Source organism: Musca domestica, unplaced genomic scaffold, assembly GCF_030504385.1.
Source record: "Musca domestica strain aabys unplaced genomic scaffold, Musca_domestica.polishedcontigs.V.1.1 153, whole genome shotgun sequence".
Taxonomy (NCBI): Eukaryota; Metazoa; Arthropoda; class Insecta; order Diptera; family Muscidae; genus Musca; species Musca domestica.
Window position 1 is genome coordinate 1,234,953 of NW_026712211.1, and position 23,570 is coordinate 1,258,522.

The window sequence follows — 23,570 nt, forward strand, 5'->3', positions numbered from 1 at the left end:
AGCTCACCTATGAAAGGGATCTGGGCTTTAGAGCTCACCTATAAAATGGAGCTAAGCTCAAGAGCTCATCTATAAAAGAAGCTGGGCTCTAGAGTTCACCTATGAATGGGAGCTGAGCTCTAGAGCTCACCTATGAAAGGGGGCTGGGCTCTAGAGCTCACCTATGAAAGGGGGCTGGGCTCTAGAGCTCACCTATAAAAGGGAGCTGGGCTCTAGAGCTCACCTATGAAAGGAAATTGGAAGTTGAGCACCTAGGAAAAGTAGCCGAGGTTTAAATCGCACTTATTAAAATAGCATAGCTCCAAGGCTCAACTATGACTGCAAGGTACGCTCCAGAATTCAACCATGAAAGGATGGCGGGTTCTAGAGCCTAACTATGCAATTAATCCTGGACTTAACTGTGAGAGAAAGCAACAATCTAAAGTTCATCTATGAAATGTTGATGCTGAGTTGCAAAATTTTACTAGGAAAAAAGATCTGCTATAGAGCTGAACAAGGAAAGAGATATGGGCTTTGGATCTCAGCTAAAAAGAAAACAGTAGCAAGGCTCAATTATGAAAGAAGGGTTCTCAGTTTAAGAGTTCAAACCTGAACTGTGAGAGAAAGCAACGCTCTAAAGTTCATCTATGAAATACTGATGCTGCAGAGTTTTACTAGGAAAAAAGATAGGCTCAAGAGCTGAAAAAGGAAAGAAATATGGGCTTTGAATCTCAGCTAAAAAGAAAAAAGTAGCAAGGCTCAATTATGAAATAAGGGTTCTTAGTTTAAGAGTTCAAACCTTAAAAAATGTCAGACTGTTCAACTTTCATGTGAAGCTAGAATTCAACCAGCCTCCTCTCATAGTGGATGCTTCCTTTCATGGGGTATCAGAACAGGGGCTATGATCGGATCATTTTCATATTTTTACCGCAGTTAGGTATTTTTATCCTGATTAAGGAAAAGTAACTTTTCGTGGGGGAAATACCCGGTTATTTGACCCGGAAGTTGGAATATAACAACCGGCACATGTGTGCTGACATCTCTTATGGTTCGAAAGATATTAGTGTTGCAAATCATGAAATTGAGATTTTCTCCACTAACACTTATGTAACCTTTTTTAAGTAGCCGGCATTTGGCCAAACAATTTTGTAGCCTTTATCATGTTATAACCAAGACCAAGAAGTTTGTCTTAAATTCCAATATGGTGAAAGTAAACAAGTATATGGAATCTGGAAAATTTTCCGATATTTGAAGGAATAAAATTACATTTGATGGGGAGACTTTGGGTAGCTACCAATTGACGCGCTTTATTTGAAATTTGTTTAGACATTGCAGACTATGCAAATATACCGCAAAACATCTGCATATTTCAATTTTTTTCAACAACATCATCTTTTAACTAATATTTGTTGCGTGAATTCATTGTTCCGTTGGCCAACATTTTTTGGTATTTTCCAAGCCCATTATAGCCACAAGACACATAAATTGAAATTATGAAATGTATGGCGTCTCAAAACAATTGAATCGCTATTATTTTGACGCTATTTGCTCAGTATATATTTTGATGGCAAATGCATAGATTAAATATTTTTCAAAACAGACTTTGAATCTAAATCCAATACAAAAGAATTGCGATTTCCTACCAATTAGAAAATAGCATACAAAAGCCAATGCAATTTCTGTAGACCACATTCAAAGACTTTCCTTAAGCATCGAATACAATGTACTCACCGATTTGTTTGGCTCTGGGCCTTATGGCCGCCCTATTCACTGGTGGCAATGCTGAACTCGACAATACCCGTATTGTCGATGGCAATGTCATCCATGTGAGCCAGGCTCCCTACATCGTGCAGCTGAGAATTGGCAGTCAACCATTCTGTGGTGGTACCTTGGTTCATCCCGAAATTGTGGTCACTGCTGCCCATTGTTTCGATTCCCTTACCCCTGAATTGATGGCTCATTTGAAGATTGTTGGCGGTGCCAATACCAGAACTGATGAAGGTGTCCAACGCCGTGTTGTATCCATGATCAAATCGGGTACCTACAACAAACAAACCCTGAACAGCGATGTTGCCATCCTGAAGCTGGAAAGTCCCATGGTGGGAAAATTCATCAGGACCGTACCATTGTGCTCCGCTCCACCAGAGCAAGGTGATTTAATTCAAGTATCCGGCTGGGGTCACACCACCCACAAGGGTGTTGGTTCTCATGATTTGCTTACCATTCGTATCCCTACCGTTACCCGTGAAACGTGTCAACGCTACTATGGCATCCCTATCACCAGTTACATGTTCTGTGCCAACGGTGGCAGCAAGGACTCTTGCCAAGGTGATTCTGGCGGCCCAGCTATTTTGTTCGGTGAACTTTGTGGTATTGTGTCATTTGGTGCTGGTTGTGCCTCCGGTGCTCCTGGTGTCTACGCTGATGTCTATAATTTGCGCGAATTCATCAACAATGCCATGGATAGTTTGTTGAAGCAGTAAAGCGGAAGTAGGGAAGTGTTGAAATGCATATTTTGTCTAATTACGAATAAATAAATTGAAAATCGAAATATATGAAACGTTGTTTTTATTATTTTAATTAACGATAAGAATTCAAAAAATTGTATTGGTAATGGTAATTGTATTGGGAAGGATTATACGAAAGACAGTTTTGAGATAAGTCTTCAAAAAAGTCCGAAATGAAAAAAATGAAAGTTGTTTTTTTCAGTTTTTTTTTTTCAGTTTTTTTTTTTCAGTTTTTTTTTCAGGTTTTTTTTTTTTTTTTTTTTTTTTTGTGGAATTGTTCCGGAATAGCTTTTCAAATTAAATAATAATTCCAAAAAGACTCACAATTTTTGTATGTTATTGCTGATTCATGAGTTATAGCCATTTTAAAGCATTTATTTCAAACGCATGTGGTTTAAAAATATTTGAGTGATTGAGACATTGTCTGATTGATGCCATCGCCCAGGTGAAGCTAGAATCTTGAAATATTGCATTTCGACCAATGTTTGTTTGTAGGGGGTGAGATAAGGAGGGGTTTTTAGAACTTCCACCTATAAGCTTTGGTGTGATGATAAGATGTTTCGGTATACTTCTTCCAGTACCTCCCCCACAACGGGTCAAAATGTTGAATAACCATGAAGCTCGCAAAAAGCGAAATGAGCCTCCAATTCCCTTAAAATTTTACACATCCTAATATTAGTACTAAAACAAAATCTAGCGTGAAGATGGAATATGTAGGATCACTCCTTCCGGTCCCACCCCACACAAAGGGCCAACTTTTTAAATAATTTTATCTCTTATGAAATGTGGAATAAGAGTTCTATTCTCTTCCAATGTCCCACATCTCGATATTTTGGTTAACACCAGATCTGGTGTGAAGATGGAATATATCGGGTTACTCTAACTAACAGTGATCACAATATCAACATTTCAATATTCCTATACCCTATTATATCCTACACCACAAGGTGGTCAGGGTATTAAGTCTTTGTGCATTAGTTTGTAACAGGCAAAAGGAAACGAGATAGACCCATAGTTTCTTTTGATGATCTGCGCATAGAATCACTATCTGAGTTGATTTATGCATGTCAGTCTGTCTGTTCGTCCGTCCGTCCGTCCTTCTGTCCATGTATTCTTGTGAACGAAATGCAGGTCGCATTTATTATCCGATTGAGATGAAATTTTCCAAACAACATTTGTTTGGCCCAAGGACGAACCCTATTGAAATTGGAGATAATCGGTAAAAATTTAGATATAGCTCCCATATATATCTTCTTCCGATTTGCCTTCTATTATGCACCAAACGTGTAATATCAGCCCGAATAGTATGGAATTTTGCACATACATCCAAATTAGGCTTGAACATAAGTATGCCAAATTTGATCGAAATCAGTTCAGATATAGCTATAGCTCCCATATATATTGTTCATCCGATTTGTTATTTCTGTCCTCCGCAGCCGTAATATGCACTCTGTAACAACAATATATGGGGAAATATACCAAATGCAGCACAGAAATACCTTTGCTAAATTTTATCGAGATCGGTTCAGATTTGGATATAGCTCCCATATATAACTTGGTCCGATTTACTCTTATTGTGCACCAAACGTCTAAATGGGATGAAATTTGGCACTTACGACCGAATTGAGTCTAGAAGGTAGTACGCCATATTTCGTGAAGATCGGTTCAGATATAGCTATAGCTCCCATATATATTGTTCATCTGATTTGTTAAATTTGTTATCCACAGCCGTAATATGCACTCCGTAACAACGATATTCAGGGAAATATATCAAATACAGCTCAGAAATATCTTTGCCAAATTTTATCGAGATCGGTTCAGATTTAGATATAGCTCCTATATATATCTGTATATGATTTCAAATTAATTTTGCACCAAATGGGCAATACAATCCGAATTTAAAAGATACAAGTGCTTCGGCATATTTAGTCCTTTGAATTTTAAATTATAATTATAATCATAGGGTGTATGATTGAATTCTCCCATAAAAACTTTTAATTGTTATGTGGAGCTCAACTAAATTAGCAAAGTGGTGTAGGGTATCATAAAATCGGCCCCGCCCGATTTTAGGACTTTCTTCGAATTTCAAAACAAAAAAAAAAAAGTTTGGTACATCTATCAGCTACACTCATTCCAAATGTCAGAATTCTAGCTATTTTCGATAGAGGAGGTCTCAGATGAAGTGGACCGAGAAATATTGGGATGTCCCATAAATTATATATATTCATGATCACATTATTTGACATAGAGCCTCATATTTTGGCAGAACAATTTGTATTGGGTCTAGGATGGTTGGTATTGAAAATGAGATATATCGGTCCATGTTTTAGTGTAGCCGCCATATAACGGTACCTCCTGAAATTCGGTATTTTGATGATGTCGGAACGTATAGGTCCACGTTTTGATATAGGCCCCCTTTATAACGGTACCTCCCGACATTCGGTAATTTGATGATTTTCGCTACATTTTTCTAAAAATAGTTATAGGTAGGTCTAAAAATAGGTAGGTCTCTAAATAGGTATAGGCCTAATAGTAGGTATTTGTAGGTCATAATTGGTTCTAGCTCCGGTGGCGAAATATTGTATGTATGGGTCCACTTTTTTTGTATAGCCCCCAAATATAACGGCCCCTCTCGGTATTTTGATATTTTCGCCACATTTCCACGGATTTATCCAAAAATTGGCATTTGTGGGTCATAATGGATTCAAGATCCTGTTGGGGAATATAGTATGTATAGGTCCACATAATGGTACCTCCGGCTATTCAGTATTTTAATAATTTTTGCCACATTTCCACGGATTTGTCCAAAAATTGGTATTTGTAGATCTGTAGGTTCTAGCTCCGGTGGTAGAACATTGGATATTATGGTCCATGTTTTCCTATAGCGCACATATTACGACACCCACCGATATTTTATAAATTTTTTTTTTCTTTGCCCAATGGTGGAGGGTATTAAAAGTTCAACAAGGCGGAACTTAATGCCGATATCGATAGAAATTTCTGAATCAATGAAATGAGTTGTAATTTTGAATTCGTAACGTTAAGTTAGTTATAGTCCTCATATAATACCATTACCTGGCACTCGTCATTTTAAATGTTTCCGATACAATTTCCCTCCTAATTAACTACTAATATCCAGCTTTGTGATATCTTTGTCGACAATATGGTTTCACCATTTCACATTTTTTGAAATTCCACTTGGAACTGGAGATATAGCATCAGAATCGGAGGTAAGTCCCAAAAATTTAGTTTTTATATGGACATATCTATTGATCGATTACAGATACAGTCGCCAAATTTGGAATAAGTGATGGGATTTGATTAGAAAACATATTTGCCAAATTATATGGAAATCGTTTCAGATTTGGATATAGCTCTCATATATAACTTCGCCCGATTTCATGTATTTGATGCATTAAACACGCTATGTACGCCACATTTCAATGAAATTTAGAATGTGTGATGGAATTTGTCCACAAAATTTGTTTGCTTAGTTATATTGAAATCGGTTCAGATTTGGATATAGCTCCCATATATATTCTTGTCCGATTTCACATATGTGATGCACGCGATTTATTTTAAAAATTATTTAGACATTGCAGACTATGCAAATATGTCGCAAAACATTTCTTTTTTTTTTTAATAACCTCATAATTTAACAAATGTTTGTTACGTGAATTCATTATTCTGTTAGCCAACAATTTTTGGTATTTCCCAAGACCATCATAGATAGCAACAATAAAAACATAATCTAAACTTCTGAAATGTATAGCGTCTTAAAACAATTGAATCGCAATTATTTTGGCACTATTTGCTCAGTATATATTTTGATGGCAAATGCATAGACTAAATGTTTTTTTAAAACAGACTTTGAATCTAAATCCAATACAAAAGAATTGCGAGTACCAACCAATTTGAAAATAGCATATAAAAGCCTATGCAATTTCTGTAGACCACATTCAAAGACTTTCCTCAAGCATCGAATACAATGTACTCTCCGATTTGTTTGGCTCTGGGCCTTATGGCCGCCCTATTCACTGGTGGCAATGCCGACCTCGACAATACCCGCATTGTCGATGGCGATGTCATCCATGTGAGCCAGGCTCCCTACATCGTCCAGCTGAGAATTGGCAGTCAACCCTTCTGTGGTGGTACCTTGGTTCATCCTGAAATTGTGGTCACTGCCGCCCATTGTTTCGATGATCTTACCCCTGAATTGATGGCTCATTTGAAGATTGTTGGCGGTGCCAATACCAGAACCGATGAAGGTGTCCAACGCCGTGTTGTGTCCATGATCAAATCGGGTACCTACAACAAACAAACCCTGAACACCGATGTTGCCATCCTGAAGCTGGAAAGTCCTATGGTGGGAAAATTCATCAAGACCGTACCATTGTGCTCCGCTCCACCAGAGCAAGGTGATTTGATTCAAGTTTCCGGCTGGGGTCACACCTCGTTCAAGGGTGTTGGTTCTCATGATTTGCTTACAATTCGTGTTCCCACTATTAACCGTCAAACGTGTCAACGCTACTATGGCATCCCCATCACCAGCTACATGTTCTGTGCCAACGGTGGCAGCAAGGACTCTTGCCAAGGTGATTCTGGCGGCCCAGCTATTTTGTTCGGTGAACTTTGTGGTATTGTATCATTTGGTGCTGGTTGTGCTTCGGGTGCTCCTGGTGTCTACGCTGATGTCTACAATTTGCGCGAATTCATCAACAATGCCATGGATAGTTTGTTGAAGCAGTAAGAAGGGGCAGGAGGGTTGTATGTAACTCTGTCGTTTCTTAGCGAATAAATGATTTAATAAAAAGCAAAAAAAGTTGTTTTATTCCTTGAATATAACGCATTTTATGGCTGCAGATCTTATGTAAATGTATCCCCAGAAGGTTTTCTGGGGGTAGAAGATCTTAAAAGAGAATTCTTTAAATACTGAATCTCCTGGAGATAAATAAATTGTAATGACAATCCATAAATATAGTTTCCCACTGATATAAAGTCAAAAGGTCTACCGTATATGGTCCTGCTACAGCAACGACATCATCTACAGCTCTGGAGGTCTCTTATGTATAGAAGACCTTCTTCTTCTAACATGTACAGATCTTTATTGAATACCTGCTAGGCGTCCCTCTCGAGGCTTTTTAGGGATAGAAAATATATTTAACGCATTCTTTCAATAGAATTCTTTCTGGAGCCCCCTGTTGAAGGACTATTTGAGGACTTTAGTAACAGAAAAACGTTTTGAAATAGTCTAAGAACAGAAAAGGAAATTTTTGGGTCCCAAAGTGTATTCTACAAATAGAAGACCTTTTCAAGGTCTACGAAACCTTTCGAGGTCTAGACTCCTAACGGAGTGAAGTAGGTGGGAAAAAAATCAAATTTCACTTGGTATTGAAAATTGATTGTATAGATTCGCATTTCGGTATATAACTATACTGGCAGCTTCTAGGTGTTTTTTTTTTTTTTTTTTTTTTTTGTAAACTTTGCGGCAATTGGTTGTGGCTTCTCCACCAAAACGGGTCAAATGCGGAAAAAGCATGGGTCCATTCAAGGACCTGAAAAATCTTGAATTTTCTACGAAGCATATCTAAAAGGACCTCATAACGTCTTTACACAAAATCCTTATGCCGATTTTTAAGAACATTTTTTTCTACGACTTCCTACTGGAAATACAGATAGTTCCTTAAATCCTCCACATATAGAAGACCCCATTTTCAACCCCTTTCAGATAACAGAATTTTTTTGAGAACTTCAAAACAAGAAGTTTTTTTTTTTTTTGGTTTTAAGCTCTTTCAAATCGCCTTCAGATAGAAGACCTTCTTGAGTTCTTCTGCTGAAAGGGGTTTTTGAGCCTTTCTATGAATGGAAGGCCTTTTGGATGTCCTTTTAGTTCATCTTTAATTTTTTGGTTATTCGCTATATAAGTGACTTTTGGGAGAACGTCGAAGATGGAAGGTATTTTTTTTTTAATTCACAACATGTAAAGTCCCCGAGGTCCTCTACAGAATATTCTTTGAATTCTTCTCTGGATATATGACTTTAATAAGATCTTCAATAAAAAGAATACCTTTTTAGGATCTTCTTTAGATTTATGTTTTTTATACCCTCAGCCATATGCCTAGAGAGGTTATATATACCATTTGATAAGGCCAAAACGCGACTCATCGAAATAACGGTTTTAGACTCTAGGTCTCTTTGGGCCAAATCCGTTTCAGAACATTTGGAGTCGATCTAGCGATGACCGTTCGTCTGTCTGCCTGGCTTGCTGGTGCGTACGGTAACTCTCAAATATAAAATTATTATCAAACTTAGAACAAGTTGGGAGATTGGCAATATTGGTCCACTCCTTCTGGTGCCTCCCCCACAAAAGGTCAAAATTTTCAAAGAAAATAGTATTACTGCATTGAAGGAGAAAGAATAGTCCGATTTTGCTCCGACTTTGCATATCCTAATATTTGCGTCAGTGCTAGGTCAGTTGCGAAAATGGACAATATCGGTCCACTCCATCAAGTACCTCCCTCACAAAGGGTGAAAATTGTGAATAATTACAACTCTTATATAATGTGATGTAAGAGTCCGATTGTTTTCAAATTACACACATCCCAATATTTTTATTAACCCAAGATCTGGTGTGAAGATGGAAGGTATCGGTTCACTCCTTCTAGTACCTCCCCCGCAAGGGGTGAACATTTTTAATATCCATGAAGCTCATAAAACGCGAAACTAAAATCTTATTCCCTTCAGACTTCGTACATCTCAATATTCCTATCAGCAAAAGATCTGTTATAAAGATTGTAGAGATCGGACCATTCTTCTGGTACCTCTCCCACAAAAGGGTCGAAGTTTTGAATATCCAAAACGATTATAAAATTCGAAATGCGCATCTGGTTCTCTTCGTATTTCACACATACCGTTAGTTCTACTAATACAAGATCTGCTGTGAATATGGGATATATCGGTCCATTACTTCTGGTACTTCCCCACACAAAGGGTTAAAATTTTGAGTATCCATGAAGCTCATAAAACGCGAAATTAATATCCAATTCTATTCAGACTTGGCACGTCCCAAAATTTCTATCAGCACAAGATCTGTTATGACGATGCTAAAGATCGGAGCATTCCTTCAGGTACCTTGCCCGCGAAGTGTTAAAGTTTGAATAACCAAAACGATTATGAAATCCGAAAAAGGCATTCAATTATCTTGAAATTCAGACATCCCATTATTTCTACTAACACAATATCTGTCGTCAGAACGGGATATATCGGTTCACTCCTTCTGGTACCTCCCCAAAGAGAGCCAATATTTTGAATGTCAATGAAGATCATAAAACACGAAATTAACATTCGATTTTATTCAGAAGAGGCACATCTCAATATTTCGATCAAAACATGATAAAGATTGTAGTGATCGGACCACTTCCTCTGGTACCTCTCCCAAGGTATACATCGGTCGGCAAAACCGACTGACATTTTTTTGCTTGTCTTTTTTAAGTTGGAGATTTTGAGGTTCTCTAGACATTTGAGAGGTCCCCATAGATAGAAGAGGTCTTCCACATACAGTATTTTACAGCTCCTCTGCAGATCAAAATACCCTTAGCCAAATGGCTACAGGGGCTAATATAATATTTGATACGGTCAAAATATGTCTACTCGAAATACGTGTTGTCGAAATTAGATTCAGGAAATTTGGAGTCGCTTTAGAGGTGTTTTCTCTCTCTCTATCCCTCTCTCTCTCTCTCTTTCTCTGCTCTCGATAACTCTGAAAGGGCGAATCCTACTTTGTCCACATTTGGAACATGGCAATATCTTATATCGGTCGGAGATAGATAATATCGGCCCTCTTTTTCGGAAAAAAATTCATCCTACGTATTACGTTTTAATCATTTTTTTGTTTTTTGACCCACTGCTCCTCCTACACCCCATCTCCTTAAAACTCACACAAAATTCTGATATTGCATTTCACTTTAAATACATTTTAATTTTGAATTTTACATTTTCAAATTTGCCTCAATGAAATCACGCACCAAATTGATATTGATAAACACCCCGGCGGCATAATCTTCAGCACAACCATGACCCCATGAAATAATGCCACACAATTCACCATCTCTGACGGCTGGACCACCATCATCACCACTGCAAACCTCCTTCTCCGAGGTCAAGGCGCAAAACATTGATTTATCCAAACCATAGGGGTCATGGGCCAATCTATAGGTGCAAGCTGCTTCAGATATAACATTCAGACGAACAGTATGTAAGCTATTGGAGTTAAATTTATAATCTTTGGTGGGGGTATCCCAACCAGGGACATCAATTACATCTCCAGGCCTTATTGGATCACTGCACAATGGGATTGTACGAACCCGATTCTCTTCAGTTATTGGTTCATTTAATTCCAAAACAGCCACATCCATGTCGTAGGTTGTGGCATCATATTTGGGATGTATGGTTACCTTTACAACATCTTTTTGAATTCCGAACTCCTTGGGAGTATTGGCTCCAGCCACAATTGTAACACCTTTGGTACTATTTTCTTCAAAGCAGTGGGCGGCGGTCACCACATGTTTTGGCGTTACCAATGTGCCGCTACAGAAGTGAGTGTTTGTGGTATTCCTTAGCTGTACAATATAGGGAGCCTGTTCAATGGGAATGGTATAACCATTTACCAGGCGAACTTTTGGCGGTCTCCACACAGCGTGAGTGGCTGAGCAGAGGACTAAGAGAACAGCCACAGAAAGCGATACTCCAAGTAAACGCATTTTCAAGCACAAATACAGAAATGAAGATTCGTTATTTAGCGATTGGGGGGTTGTTGTTTTTCGATGCGAGTTGTATGATATTCTGACTTCAAAACACCTGTGACTTCCCGTCAAAACACCAAGAATCCAAAAAAAAATTGTTTATATTTTTAAAAGAAAAAAATATTCATTGTTTTGTATTTTTTGGCGTACTTTTATGTTGTTTAAAATAAATATTTAAGGGTATATTGAGAATTGAGTGGATCTGTAGATACCCTACAATATATTTGTGTAAAAATGAGGTCAGTTGCGCAAATTTAAAATATCGGCGAAAATATCTGTTTATTCCCCGACAAATTCAAAAAAAAATGTTTAAATCCTGAATCAGATATCAGACGAAGCGATTATGAAAATGGAACTATAGAAGGCGTTCCGAAAGCCTATATCTCTAAATATCCTAAGAAAAAAGGCTAAGTACCACCCCCCCCCCCCCCCCCCCCCCTTGTCAATATTTTTCGGATTATTCTACTTCGATTTGGGTATGGTAAGGCTATGTAAGGCTAGCAAAACTAGAACTAGAAAAGGAAGACAGATTTATTGGCGTTTTGGAAGTCAACATCTCAAAGCGCTCTAAAACGGTGTACCCATTTTCCAAAATTTTTGAAGTATTGGAGTCCCTATGTTTGGTGAGATGAAAAAAATGCAAAAGATGTCAGCTAAAAATGTGCACTTTCGCTTGGCCACCAGAACTCAAGCTCCGACTATGATGATGGTGTGGGCCGCCAAAACGGCCGATGGTCGCTCTCCGCTCGTATTAATCGACTGTGGCATCAGAATAAATGCCGAATATTATCGCGAAAATATTCTGGAGGGTGATGCCGGGGTGTTTTACATGATTATCACCTTGACGACTTCCACCATGATGCACCATTGTACAGGGGTCGTGATTCGATGCTTCGGCTAGCGTCCCTTTGGAATTACCCAGAGTTCTCTGCGAGAGTGGTAGCCCTCCACAGAGTTCTAGGTCTATTCCGCAGCTATATGGGCTTCCCTTCCCTATTGGTAAGGGGTTTAGGACTATCTTACACCTCTGCTGCTCTATGGGACGCAGCACCCGGTTGAGAATGCAACAACACATCGAGCCGAAGCTCTACCCGCGATTTGAGTATAAACAACAACCACCGTCCTGCACCCTAAACAGGGGCCTCTCCATAGTCAGGCTAGATCAACAGATCTAGGGGCTCCTGACACCCACGGCACCAGAATAGTCTCCGGTCAGATTGCGTGGTCGAAACTTCTACCAGTTTTTGCTCCATACAGCACGGGATTGGTCACCCAAATATTCTGGAGGGTGTATTAAAGCCTTGAGCACGCAAACCTTCTGGCCGCAGACCTTGGACATTCCAACAGGACTCAGCACCATCGCACTCGAATGGTTACAAAATGAGGTTCCTCGCATCATTTCCAGCGCACATTGGCCACCATAATCTCCGGATACCAATCCATTGGACTATTGTGTCTGCAGTATTATGGAAAGCAAGTATCGATCACCTCAAGCAAGCGCTTCGCCTGGAATGGGCCAAAATACGGCAGAGCAACATTCGGGCAGCGTGTGACGGTTTCATTGGCTGTTTGAAGGCCATAACTCGTGCCAAAGGTGACCAATCCGAACAAATCAAAACTTATTCTAAAAATTGATGCTATTTCCGACTTTTTTTGCTTTCATTCAGTAAAATTCAAAATTATGGCGTTTGACTTTGTTGCTGTTTTTATCTCACCCTGCAAAGGCTATATTCGTGCGTCTTATGTCCTACAACACTATAATATATTGGAAAACCTCCTAGGGTCCAATCACATTTTAGTCCATTATTTAAAATAATGAGGTGCTGTCCCGCACAAATTTTACCTTTGTTTTTTTTACAGGCGATATTTTCCTTATAGTTACACTTCATGTCATGCTGATAGGTATCCATTCTTCTGACTATACTCTAGCCCCATGCTAGATTCCAGGTCGATTGGTCTATAATTGCGACCTGTAGAGCAACTGCAAAATCAGACATTTTTCTGTATTGGATTATTTCAACCCCTAAATATTGTGCAATCATCTCAAAAAACAATAGGTTTCTATTTTGACCCTAAACCCACCTACATTTTCAGTTTCGTGAGAATCAGGCCATGATGGAGACCTGTAGAGTGCTTACAAATTAACATGAACAGACGGACGGACATACATTGCTAGATCGACTCAGCTCGGCGAGATAGTTTCCTATTTCGAGGTGTTACATAATTTTTGACCCAATCAAACTTATAATACCCCCAACACATAGTGTTGTAGGATATGAAAACATGGAATAGGGGAACTTGCTGCCTCTCTATAGGTTACTTTGCGATGTCAATTTTGGAAGGCTCTACAGAAGAAAAGAACCCATTACTTTTTACACAACTTACTATTTACCGCAACTTATAGTGTTATAGGGTATAAAGTGGTCGACCCTGCCCGACTGTACCAATTTTATATTTAAATATGAAACAAAATATTCGGCTATGATGTTCTCCACCATAAAAACAATATATTTTATTTAGACAAACGAAATGCATTTCAAATATTTAAACAACTGATTCTCAAATCTTAATCAAAATAATCTTCGCCGAAGTTACCGTTCCACATTGCAGTCTTTCAAACACCACCAAGAGGATGAGCATTAAAATATTTCTAATTTGTACATTTTTCCTAACCTCAGCTCTGGCGAGAAGGGCAACGAAAATTGGCACATCTCGCATTATCAATGGCGACATTATAGCGATCGACAAAGCTCCTTATTTGGTGCAACTTCGAAATGAGCAGGGTGAGACGTTTTGCAGTGGCACCCTGGTCGCCATGAACTTTGTGGTAAGTGCGGCTCATTGTTTCTTGGATCGTGATTATCACCACATCAAGGTGGTGGCTGGAGCCAGTTCCCTCTCCGAGGAAGGTGTTTCACGCAGCATTGCCAGGTTAACTCTGCATCCCGAATTCGATGCCACAAATCCCTTGGGCAATAATGTGGCGGTTTTGAAATTAAATTCGCCTCTTCCAAAGGGTCGCAACATACGCAACACTTATCTCTGCTCGGAACCTTTGCAATCGGGAGATTTGTTGCAAATATCGGGATGGGATGAAATCTACGAAGATGATCCGGAACCAGAAAAAAATGTCCTCAGTACCATTCGTATTCCAGTTTTGGCCAAGGAGTTGTGCCCAAGCAAGGGTGGAAAGAGTAATGATATCCTGTGTGCCTTTGATGGTAATCATGATGTGTCCGAAATTGATGGAGGTGGCCCAGGGATTTTTGCTGGCGAACTATGTGGCATTGTTTCACTGAACCATGATGATGAGGATGAAATTAAACCTGCCGTTTTTACAAATGTCATGAATATCCTTGATTTTCTTAATGAGAGTCTGAAAGGGTAGATGACCAACATTACGTTAATGAGAATAAAAGCATGAAAAAATGTTTGTTGTTGTTGTTTTGATCTAAAAGATATTTTTAGGCTATAATTAAGACATTAGGGGCCAGTCGTAAAATTTATACCACTTTCTGATAGAACGATTACTTTTGTGACCCTTTGTGGAGAGAATGGTTAGACTGATATACTGCGTCTTCAGACAAGATCTTGGATTGATAGAAATATTAGCATGTGCCGAGTTTGAAAGGAAAATTATTATTGTTTATATAGTTATTCAAAATTTTGACCCGTTGTGGGGAAGTTACAAGGGTAGATGAACGAAATTTTAAGATATTCGAACTCGAATTTTAACAATATTGGGACTTGCAAAGTTTGAACATAATTGGATGATATTTTCTTGTTTTATACGGTATGTTGTTTTCATTGAAATTTACTACCTATTGTTAGGGAGGTACCAGAAGGGGTGGACCGATATTGCCCATATCCGAGCTCGATCCAAGTTTTAAAAAAATATTACGATGTACAGCCAGACAGAGAGACGGACGGACGCCTCTAGATAGACTCCAAATGTCCTCTGTAGTCATAAGGCTGAGGGTACAAATCAGTTGATTTTCAAAAAAAAATTGTTTGGCGGACTTTATCGCCGCCGACAATAATATTAATCAACAAAAGCCCTATAAGAATCTGTCTTCTTCTTAAGGCACATGACGTATGGGACATCTACCTATAGAGGACGCTTCATTTTGTTGATGGCTATCTTTCGGAAAAAAACATATTAAATTTTTAAAAATAGCGGACTTAGTATAGGTTTATGAGGGGGCTTTTATTTTGTTTCTAAAGAGGACGTTCCGTAGACGCTCTGTAGTAGATTACATTTTTAAATGGAATCTGTTGATAGATTAGCTTCCATATATTATATAGGAGAGAATATTTTATAGGTCTACTTCAGATAGGGCCCCTTCTATGGGCTGTCCATATACAGAGGGGCTTCTGTGACAATAAAATAGATTGATGATATTTTCTTTTGTCTTTGCTAAAGATATTTTTTTCGGTGTATAGAGGATATTCTGTCTATAATACAAAAATCTAGTGAAATAATTGACTAATCGAGAATCAATGCCCAGACTAGAGAATGAATGAATGAATCTGGAATCTGGAAATTTTTCACGAATGTCAGTCTAGGTACGTAGGTGTGTGATAAGGCTGCGTGTGTGGCAATGGTACGAAAAGTACTAAACTTATGCTAAAAATATAATATTTTACAAAGGGACCGCGCCAGAATTCTAAAATATGGAAAGAGATTTACTGATGGAAAGCAGGATAAATGTACCAAAGGGTATTTGGAATTTCGAACTTTTAGGTTTGAAGAAGTTCTAAAATGATACTAAACCTCTAAATTGGTACTATTTGGCATAAAGTGAACTTACAAAGCTAAAAACTTGAAATTTGGTATGCGAATCAAGGATGGAAAGTAAGTTCTGGTATACGAAGGTTGTTTTGAAAATATCTACTAAGTATGCGAAATGGTACTAAATTTGGAACAGTTTTGTTTAGGGTGAACGGATGAAACTGGAAATTTGAAATTTTCTATTGGGTAGCCTATTGGAGGTAGGTTTGTGATAAAGAGGTGGTTTGAGGAATGTGTACTGCAGGTACAGCAAAAGTACTAAGTAGTACTATATTTGGTATGATTTGGTTATATATATATATTGCTTGAAATCTGATTTTTGATAAAAGCGTTGCTAGTCACGTGTAGCCTAGATATATGGAGATGGTTTCGGAAATGCGACTATAATTGTACGAAAGGTACAATTTAATTTAATTTTACATTGGGTGAAGGGATCGAGCTACACTCCCGAAATTTTATTTTGAGGCCCCGGTTTGTATCTGTAATTGATATATGGTGATAATTGTACGAAAAGTACTGAACGGTACTATATATGGTATTGGGTGAAGGTATGGAGATAAGATTTGGTGTTTAAATTATTGATGGTATCTGTGATTGAGGTTTGGTGTTGATTTGGAAATGCGTCCTATATTTGTACGAAAAGTACTAAATGGTACTAAATTTGGTATTGGGTGAAGGCATCCAATTCCCAAATTTGATGTTGAGGTATCTGGGATTGAGAGAAGGAGGTGGTTTGGAAATTTGTCCTATATTTTTACGGAAAGTACTAAATTTAGCGTTGGGTAAAGGGGTAGAACCACAATTGCGTCTATAATTGTACGAAAAGTACTAATTGGTACTAAATTTTGGTGGATGGAAACGACGTACACCCTCGAAACTTGATATTTAAATTACTGGTGGTATTTGTGTTTGGGATTTGGCGATGATTTAAAAATGCGTCCTATATTTGTACGAAAATTACTAAATGGTACTAAATTTGCCGTTAGGTAAAGGGGTGGAGCTACAATCCCGACATTTGATATCGAGGTCTCTGTTGGTGCCTAGGATTGAGATATGGAGGTAGTTTGGAAATGTATACCATGATTATGCGAAAAATACTAAATGGTACTAGAAAACGAAAAGTACCAATTTGTACTAAATTTGGTACTGGGTAAAGGGATAAAGCTGGAACCCTGAAATTTGATATGGACGTCGCTGTTGGTGTATGTTGGTGAGAAAAGGAGTGATTTTAGTAATACATAAAAAAAGTGGAAAATGTCATAATTTAACATTAGGTGTTGGTATATTTGGGATTGGGGCTTGGGATGGAGTAAAAGGTAAACATTTTCCGACTATTTCTTCCGAAAAAGGAAAAAAAGTGAATAATATATAAAACCTTTAAAGTCGGAAAATTTACAACAATGTGTGAAGTTTTGATTAAAAAATGCTGTCAAATTGGGCAAATTGTACATTTTGAGTACTAAAAAGGCCTTAGACGAACTGTTGAAACGAATTTAAAATTTTAGCGTGGACTTTTCGCTGGCGAAATAGCGGGCATTTGCTAGTCTTACATATACAGGGTGAGATGAGAAAAACTGCAACCAACTTCAGACTGCTGTCATTACTAAGCCACTCGTCCGACAGCTGTTAAAAATATTCTACTGACAGCTTATTATATTGTTTACAAGCGAACAAAAGCATTTTCGTGAGAATTTTCCAGAAAAAAATTTATTCGTGATGGAATTCAAGCGTGATAGTGTGATTTCTTTATATTTGGCTGGAGAACTACAAGTGGCTATCGTTAGAGCATTCCAGCATATGAATGAGAATAAATCTTTTGTGTTGTCACGGAAGTGGACGGAAGAAAACAGCAACATCAGCAGAAATGGTTCGAAAAGTAAAGAAGCGACTTGACCGAAACCCGCGTCGCAGTGGCCGAAAAATGGCTCGTGAGCTGAACATATCGCAATATTCCATTCGGCAAATATTGAAAAATTAGCTCGGGGTGAGGTAAAGCCATTGAAACTGCAAAAAGGGCAAGAACTTACACCGCAACAGAAAGAAAATAGACTCAAAATAGCTAAATAGTTGCTTCGCTTGGCCGAAAGTGGTGAACTGTCGCATTCGGTTTTCTCCGATGAGGAAACATACGTTGTCCAGCAGTTTGTAAACAAACAAAATGATCGTGTTTAATTGCCAAAGAGGTCAGCTGAAAATGTGCACCTTCGGTTGGCCACCAGAACTCAAGCGCCGGCCATGGTGATGGTGGGGCCGCCATAACTGCCGATAGTCGCTCTTCGCTCGTATCAATCGACCGTGGCGTCAGAATAAATGCCGAATATTATCGCGAAATATTCTGGAGGGTGTATTAAAGCCTTGGGCACGCAAACATTTTGGCTGCAGACCTTGGACATTCCGCGCACGCGCCATTTCCATTTCCTGCGCACAATGGCCACCAAAATCTCCGGATAGCAATCCGTTTGACTTTTGTGTCTAGAGTATGTTGGAAAGCAAGGTTGGCACTAAAAAATACCAAAGCGTCGATCACTTCAAACAAGCGCTTCGCCGGGAATGGGCCAAAATGCCGCAGAGCAACATTCGGGTAGCGTGTGACTATTGTGTCTGGAGTATGTTGGAAAGCAAGGTTGGCACTAAGAAATACCGAAGTGTCGATCACCTCAAGCAAGCGCTTCGCCGGGAATGGACCAAAATACCGCAGAGCAACATTCGGGCAGCGTGTGACGGTTCCATTGGCCGTTTGAAGGGCATAATTCGTGCCAAAGGTGACCAATTCGAACAAATCTAAATTTATTCTAAAATTTGATGCTATTTCCGACATTTTTGGCTTTCATTCAATATTTTTTTTTTGTAAATTTAAAAATTATGGCGTTTGACTTTGTTGCAGTTTTTTATCTCACCCTGCATCTTCTTCTATAAAAATTTGACAAGGAAGATATTGAAGTGTTTTGGCTTATAGATAGGCTTCTTCAAGGCTTGTTCATATGAAAGTAGATAGAAGACGTTCGTCTATATATAGGGAACTTTCAACGGAGCTTTTAAAGATGTAGGACCTTTAAAAGGTATTCTATATGTGATAGACCTTTGGTAGACTTCCTATAGTTACAGGTCCTTTTACAGGTTAAAGGACCTTTTACCGGTTCTTATATATGTTCTCTATATCTACAAGATGCTCTAGTATTTTGTACATAGAAGGCATTTCTGTAAGCAGATAAATTCTTCTGGGTCTTCTAAAAGCGAACGACCAATATGGACCAAAATAGTACCAAAGAATGATTTCTTCATTCATTCATTTGTGCTTTGCGAGATTTAAATTCTCATCTCAGGTGTCGAAGACCTTTGGTGAATCAATAGAGAGTTGAGAAATAAAATCTCTTCTCTAGGACTTAAAAATGTAGACGAATTGGTCAAAAAAATTACAAATATATATTTTCTTTGGAACTTCCGATTTGGCAAATTAAAAAATGTCCGTCTCCGACTTTGCAAAGGCAAAAAATTTCCGTCTCTGGTATCGCAGCACTGATCCAACACAATGGAGAATACAGACAGAACAGAATTCGAATCGAGTAGTCTTACGTTGGTCCAATAAAGTACTATTAAGTCACTTATTTTGGGCAGCTTTTTACCTAACCAGTTTGAAATTCCCATCCCTGGTATCTGAAGCTCAATATGTAGGTAAATAGGAATTTCAATGCAGAAATTTAAGAAATACTTTGGAATTTCTGAAATTTAAACTTAAACAATCCCTGAAATTACAAACGATTTGCTGATTTTAAAACACATTTTGGCAGAAGATGACAAATAAAGAATTTGGATTCTGAATTTTTAATAGTTTATTTTCACTAAATTCAAAAAACTATTCTCCTATAACATTCAAAATAAAATCACGAACTTCATAGACGCTGGTATAAGCTCCAGGGAATTTTGAGTCACCGCATGCCTTGCCGCCCAAGACAATACCACAAACTTGTCCATACGATATGGCTGGTCCTCCAGAATTATGTAAACAGGCATCATGATTCAGAATATAGCCACAAAACATGCTGCTGGTAACTTCCATTTCACCATTCGGAGCGTCACGAATGCAATCCATTTGTGAGAGAATTGGAAATCTATTGCTACGCAATTCCTCTCTCATCAGTGGCCGAATTAAATTTGGTCTCAACCATCCACTAATGGAAATGAAATCATTCGACTCCAAGGGAGCATCACACAATTCGGCATAGGGTTGGGTGCGATCTCCCACCATGGCGGATTCCAATTTCAGCACAGCCACATCATTATGCCAATTTATGGCATTATACAAAGGATGTTTGAAAACTTTGGATATTTTACGTTTTATACCCACATCGGATTTCTTGGTGGCTCCACCCACAACAGTTATCTCCGACCCATCATATTGATCCATACAATGAGCTGCCGTTAAGACATATTGGGGCCGTATTAAAGTACCATCGCATATAACATCTCCAGAGGCAATTCTCAATTGCATGGTATAGGGGGCCTTGTAATAGGGTATGTAAACGGGATTATCATGCTTAATTACGGGTCTAATGATTTTGGCCAATTTCGAAATTATATCGTCATTTCCAGCTTGGACGTCACCAAAGAAGATAAATGCCAAAGAAACAAAGAACAGTCTAGTTATTTTTGTAGACATTATTTGCTGATGTTTTGAAACGAACTGGAAAATTTTGTTGTTTTTAATATTAGCTTCGGTAGAAGACGTAACATTGCTACGTGTTATGGGAAAACACCTGTGTTTACCCTTTATCTGCAAAATAAAATTTCCAAAAGTATGTCAATAATTTTGAGCGATCGATAATTGTTGGGGTTTTATTGTTTAGGAGCCTTCTGGGATTAAATGTGCTTCTATGGAAACCAGAATTTTTACAGAAAAATGCATGGCCTCTAAGAATTATTTTTATGGCGAATTTTGACCCTGTGTGTATGAGAGGTACATATGGCCGATATTATCCATTTTCGCACCCGACCTAGCACTTGCAATTTCATGATTAATTCTTGTTTTATACCGAGATTTTTTTTCTGTGGAATTTCCAAACTTTTTTTAGAGGGGAGTTACCTGAAGGAGTGGACCAAAATTACCCATCTCCGAACACGATCTAAGTTTGACAAAAATACTACAACGTATTATGTTTGCGAAAAATCGGATACTCCCTTCGAGAGTTATTGTGCGTCACAGCCAGACAGACAGACGGATGGACAGACACCTTGTGATCGACTCCAATTGTCCTGAAACCCATTTAGCGCACAGGGACTTAGGGTCTAAAATCTTTATTTCTATGAGGCTCGTTTTGGCCGTATCAAATGATATATACCCTCTGTATGAATATGACTCAGGGTATAATAAAGGAGTAAAGTAGTTGACTAAATTTTGGGTGACAGTCACTTTTGGTCCGAAGGTGTCAGATAAGGCTGCACTTTGGAAATTTATATTAGAATGGTACGAAAAGTACCACAAGGAACTAAATAGGTAACCCTTTTGTATTTGGCGAACTATTAGAGTTAGAATTCTTAAAATTAGAAATGAGAAATTTTGGGTAACGGTCACTCTTGTTCCGATGGTATCAGATATGGCTGGGTTTTTTGGAAATTCATTGTAGAATGGTACGAAAAGTACTGCAAGGAACTAAATGGCGTATCCTTTGTATTTGGCGAACTACTAGAATTAGAATTCTTAAATTTAAAATGAGGATCACTGATGTCGAATATGATGGATAAACTAAAGGATTTTTGGAAACTCGCACTATAACAGCACGAAAAGTACTAAAATGTACTACTTTTTGTAAAATTTCATATCATGTGTATGGTTAAAGGTAAAAACTTGAAATTAGGAATGGGAATCTAGATTGAGGAGTAGGGTCGATGTAAGCGTAGTAGTTTTGGAAGTGTGTACTCATGTGTACTCATTCGAAAAGTATTAAACGGTACTAAATTTAGTACAATTCGAATTTCGAGGAACGGATGGAACTGGAATCCTGAAATTTGCAATTAACATTACTGGATTCGGATATGGAGGCAGTTTACGAAATTTGTACTTATGTGCACGAAAATAGTACTAAATGCTACTAAATTTGGTACAATTTCGAGTTTGGGTGAATCGATAGAGCTGTAATACTGAAATTTGAAAATAAAATTATTAGTGCATTATAGAACAGTGGTATGTGGGTAATTGTGTACTAAATGGTACGTAATTTGGTACAATTTAAATTGTTTGGGGGAACAAATACAGTTGGAATTCTGAAATTTGGAGGATTGGAGTATGTAAGACATTTTGGAAACTCGCACACTTTGGCACTAAATGGTACTTAATTTGGAACAATTAAAAATTTTCGGGGAACCGATAACATTAAAACTCTGAAATTTGGAAATATTATAACTGTTGGATTGGAGTATGTAGGACATGTTGGAAATTTTGTACTTAAGTGTACTAAATGGTACTTAATTTGGTAATATGGTGAAATTCGGAAATAAGAAATATATGCGATTGTATTATGCAGTTTGGCACTGTGGTGAAGCGATAGAGCTGGAATTCTGAAATTTAAAAGCAAAATTTATATTTGACTGTGTAAAATAGGTAGTTACGAAAATTTGAAGTTAAGCGTACTAATTGGTACTAAATTTTTACTTATGTGTACTAAATGGTACCAAACTTGGTACAAATTGGAGTTGTGGTGAACTGATAAAGATTCGTACTTATGTGTACTAAATTTGGTACAATTTGGATTCATAACCCTAAAATTTGGAATTAAGAGTACTGTTGGAGTGTAGGATTGGATTATTTCGGAATTTTCAGAAATTCGTAATAATATATATTAAATTGTATTAAATTGGATTGGATTTGAACCCATATAAGTTCTGAAGTTTGGATTTTTTTTTAAATTATTACTGCAAGATATCTATATCTTCTATGTCCAAGACTCTTTACGGGTAATCTCTATGACAATGAAACCCTTTTACAAGTTTTCTATGCCCAGAAGACCCTTTGCAGGTCTTCTATGGCTAAATGACCCTTTATATGTCTTATATGGGTAAACGACCATTTACAGGCCCTCTATGACTAGAAGAAGTTTTGCAGGTCTTCAATGGCTAGAAGACTTTTTACAGGTCTTCTATGGCTAGAAGACCTTTCTATGTCTAGAAGACCTTTTACAGGCCTTCTATGACTAAACGACCCTTTACAGGTCTTCTATAACTAGAAGACCGTTTGCAGGTCTTCACCTTTAACAGGTCTTTTATGGCTAAAAGACCTTCCACAGGCCTTTTATGGCTATAAGACCTTTTACAAGTCTGCCATGACTAGAAGACTTTTTTAGGTCTTCTATGGCTGGAAGACCCTTTACTGGTCTTCTATGTCTTCAAGACGCAGGAATCCAATTATGTGACCCTTTTACAGGTTTTCTATGGTCAGAAGACCCTTTCCAGGTATTCTATGGCTAGGAGACCCTTTACTGGTCTTCTATGTCTAGAATA

General features: G+C 38.1%; 4 protein-coding genes across 4 annotated transcripts in view; 3 read left to right on the forward strand and 1 right to left on the reverse strand.

Annotated features, from left to right (window-relative positions):
* LOC101898170 (M-phase inducer phosphatase) overlaps window positions 1-23,570 on the forward strand; it is a 519,762-nt gene that overhangs the window by 365,966 nt on the left and 130,226 nt on the right. The gene's annotated exons all lie outside the window — the stretch shown is intronic.
* On the forward strand, window positions 1,660-2,507 carry LOC101897257 (seminase-like). The gene has a single exon (XM_005175014.4). It carries the CDS (start codon window positions 1,701-1,703, stop codon window positions 2,460-2,462), a length of 762 nt encoding a protein of 253 aa, XP_005175071.1. The 5' UTR covers window positions 1,660-1,700; the 3' UTR covers window positions 2,463-2,507.
* On the reverse strand, window positions 10,431-11,309 carry LOC131801323 (trypsin 5G1-like). The gene has a single exon (XM_059119868.1). It carries the CDS (start codon window positions 11,243-11,245, stop codon window positions 10,475-10,477), a length of 771 nt encoding a protein of 256 aa, XP_058975851.1. The 5' UTR covers window positions 11,246-11,309; the 3' UTR covers window positions 10,431-10,474.
* LOC109611701 (seminase-like) lies at window positions 13,887-14,720 on the forward strand. Its single transcript, XM_020034845.2, has one exon. It carries the CDS (start codon window positions 13,920-13,922, stop codon window positions 14,673-14,675), a length of 756 nt encoding a protein of 251 aa, XP_019890404.1. The 5' UTR covers window positions 13,887-13,919; the 3' UTR covers window positions 14,676-14,720.